General features: G+C 26.0%; 1 protein-coding gene across 1 annotated transcript in view; it reads right to left on the bottom strand.

The window, feature by feature from the left end:
• The window catches only part of Phum_PHUM113720 (coup transcription factor, putative), a gene marked incomplete at both ends in the record, with an annotated part of 19,152 nt that overhangs the window by 10,753 nt on the left and 4,629 nt on the right, over window positions 1-3,770 (bottom strand). The window contains one exon of the mRNA XM_002424099.1: window positions 1,783-1,932. Coding sequence (XP_002424144.1) covers window positions 1,783-1,932 — 150 coding nt within the window. The remainder of the gene's footprint in view (window positions 1-1,782; window positions 1,933-3,770) is intronic.

Below are 3,770 nucleotides of genomic sequence, written 5' to 3' on the forward strand. Positions count from 1 at the left end.
GAGAGAGAGAACAACTTGGCAAAGTGCATGCCCTGTCGTGGTTTTTAGTTCCGCCGCTTTTTTTTTTTTAAATTATTTTAACGGTTTCGATTGTTAACAATAGAATTTTTTTTGCTAAAATTTCAAACCTGTACAATTTTTTTTCTAAAATAATTTCTTTTTCTCTCACGCGGTGTTATCAACCAAACAAAAAAAGGTTTCAAATTATTATTATTGTTATTATCATTATTATTAACAAGATCGAACGTGACAAAAAAAAGAAAAAAAAATGTTGAAAAATTAAAGTGTTATTGACGAAGGGAATTTTAAAACATTTCCGGCTGTGCAGTTTTGATTTTTTTCAAAGAGAGAGAGAGGGGGCGAGGGAAAGAGGAGAGGGGGAGGGGATGTTTTTTTTCTTAAAAATTCAGTGAACCTGTGAAAACTTACACCTACAAAACAACATATAAAAAAAAAAAAGTAAGAAATGAAACAAGTGTAGTATTAAGCTTGGGATAAAAGTGCGACACTAAATCAAAACAAGTTGACAGGCATCTAAAAGGATTATATTTCAGGGGCGACCCTAGAAAGGGTGACTTTTACACAAAAAAAAAAAAACTAACTAACTAACTAACTTGAATGAATGTCAACACTAAGAAACAAACGGAAAGAACGAAAGAGAGATAAAGAGAGATAGAGAGAGAGAGAGAGAGACGAGATATTAATTTTTTTAACGTGTCCAACAAACAAAACTTTTACTTTGATATATTATTCAAAATATTTTTTCCTCTCCTTTTTATTTTTTTTTTAGTATAAAACTTTATTATTAATTAATAAAATTCGTTTGTCTGTTTGTTTGTTTGTTTGTTGCAACGTGACAATTTTAAAACGATATTTAAATAATATTATCCGACAAAATTTTAAAATTAATAATAATAGTAAGGATATCGATATTGATAAACTTAAAGAATTTATTATAAAAATAATAATAATAATAAAATCATTATAATATCTTGTCGATTAATCGATTTTATCGATCCGAGATTATAAATTTAAATCGTAAATTATCGATTTGGAATTTTACGACGTTGTTCCAGCAACAAAAAATATTAATAATTTATTTTTTATTTATTTATCGGGTTATGATTCGATGAAAGTGAACGAAAGCAAATTGAATTTTATATACGTGGGTCACATAATATATAATAATAATAATAATAATAATAATAATAATCATCATCATCATTCGCCGCCGCCGCCGCACGAGATACGAAAAGATTTAAATCCTAATAATAATAATAATAATAATAAAATTTAAATAAAAATAAAAATTTTTTTTCAAATTGTTGTTTGACTTGTTTCGTGATGATGGATAAAATGTGATAAAAAATTACTTTAATAATAATAATAATAATAATAATAATAATAATAATAATAATAATAATAATAATAATAATAATAATAATAATAATAATAATAATAATAATAATAATAATAAAACAGTGGCAGAAACAACTTGAAATAAATTAGTTAATTTAAAATATATATATTAAATTTCATAAAATTCCCTTTAAAAAAAAAAAAAAAACGTGTCATTAGAAATGTATAAAAAAAAAAAAATATATGATCTTGTGACTGTGGGTGTTAAGACACGCGTTAGACAAAGTAAACAAAAAAAAAATTTTTTTTAAATCGTGTGAAATTTTTTTTTATTTTTCGCACGATCGATCGATCGATTGATCGATACTATCGATTGTTAAAATAATTAAATTTAATTAATAATAATAATAATGTAAAACTCACCTTCTCTTCTCATCCCCATTTTGAGGCACTTCTTTAATCTACAATATTGGCATTGATTCCTATGATGTTGATCGATCGGACAATTACGATTTCCTCTACAAGAATATGTGAGATTACGTCTGACGCTTCTTTTAAAAAAGCTTTTACAACCTATAAAAAAAAAATAATAATGATGATAATAATAACATTACGTGTATCTCTCGTCCCCCTGTTCCCACCTCCCCCGCCCCACAAACGAATAAAGATTTTTTTTTAAAAAAAAGAAAAGAAAAGGGACAGGAAAATGTAACATCGATTAAAAAAAAAAAAATGAACAATTCGTGCGTATCTTTCCATGAGAATGACCCACGCAACAACCACAACAACAACAACAACCACAATTTTTTGTAATTATTTATTTATAAAACCAGGTAAATTATTAAATTTTTATCCATATGAAATTTACTCATCAAACGATTTACTTACTTATCATGTATGAAAAAAATTAAAAAAATGGGGGGAACGTGGGGGCGGGGGAGGAGAGGAGGGGTACATTCGTACATGCGTATGCGTGCACGCGTAGAATAGTTATACTAAACATTTAAAAAACAAAACCATTTTGTCGTTTAAGACTCGCATTTTAAATTTCTTTTTTTTTTTATTATTATTATTTCCATTGTGTTTGTTTTCTTAATATCTTTACTAAAAAAAAAAATTTGTCGTTTGTCGTTTGTCGTATGTCGTCGTCGCAGTTTTTGATCACAATGACAGAAAAAAAAAAAATAAAAAAACCAAAGGGCATTTTTTTTTTAAAAAGTTCCCACTTGTCAAGGACTTTTTACAAACGTTCTATTCCCACGACGAAAAATTTTATTTTTTATTTTTTTTTTGTGTGTGTTTTGCGACAGGGAAGGATTAAGGAAAATCTCCCGGAAAATTATATTTTTTAAAAAAAATAAAATCAACGTATTGCGAGACACTTAATTTTTTACTATTCCACACAAAACAATAATAATAATAATAATAATAATAATTTTTTTAAAATTTGAAAATCCGTTTAATATTATATTTAATTTATATTTAAATATCTAATGAAAATATTTAGATAAGAAAAAAATATCAAAGGAAAAACCTTACAAATATAATTAATAATAATAATAAATTAATAAGAAATGCAAATGAACCTGAACTTGAGAGAGAGACACAGAGGGAGAGAGAGAGAAAGACTTTTTACCGCGAACTTAATTTACCGGAACATTTAAAAAAAAAAAAAAAAAAAAAACGGATTATGTGGAACCGTGTAAACGTGAGGGGTTAATTGAACCTGTTTCGTGCCGTTAGAAGAATAAAAATAATAATAATAATAATAATAATAATGATGATGATAAAATAACAAACCGAACGACAAACGCTCGATAAATTTGTAATATTAACAATAAATCGTTGTTTTTAAAATCATATTTTTATATCTCACAGGTTTCGATAAAAATCATTTCCGGTTTTAATGCAGGTAATAAACGAGACGAAAAGGAAGTAAACAACAACAATCACGACGACGACAACAACAATCCGGATCGTAACAAACGATCTAAATAATTTTAAAATCGATTGATCGCTTCTTTGAATTTTTTTTTACAATTTTCCGAAAATTATTATCACTTCATTTATAACTTGGCATGTTGGCTTATATTTTAAAATCATCATCATCATCATCATTATCATCATTATTATTATTTTTATTAATTTCAATGCCAACAACTATCCTTTACCCTTTAGGACATAATAAAGCTTTGAAAATCCATTTAAATGTCAATATACATTTTAAAAAAAAAATATATATATATATATATATATTTTTATAAAAAAATCTTCGTGTATACAAACGCAAACAAATAAACAAACGAAAACATTATTAATTAAGGGTTGGTTTCCTCTTTCCGGAAATAGGAAAACATTAAAACTTTTAAACGAACACAGGAAAAATCGTTTTAAACCGAAATGTGTGTGTG

The sequence above is a fragment of the Pediculus humanus genome, genomic scaffold, assembly GCF_000006295.1.
Source record: "Pediculus humanus corporis 1103172107460 genomic scaffold, whole genome shotgun sequence".
NCBI classification, from domain to species: domain Eukaryota; kingdom Metazoa; phylum Arthropoda; class Insecta; order Psocodea; family Pediculidae; genus Pediculus; species Pediculus humanus.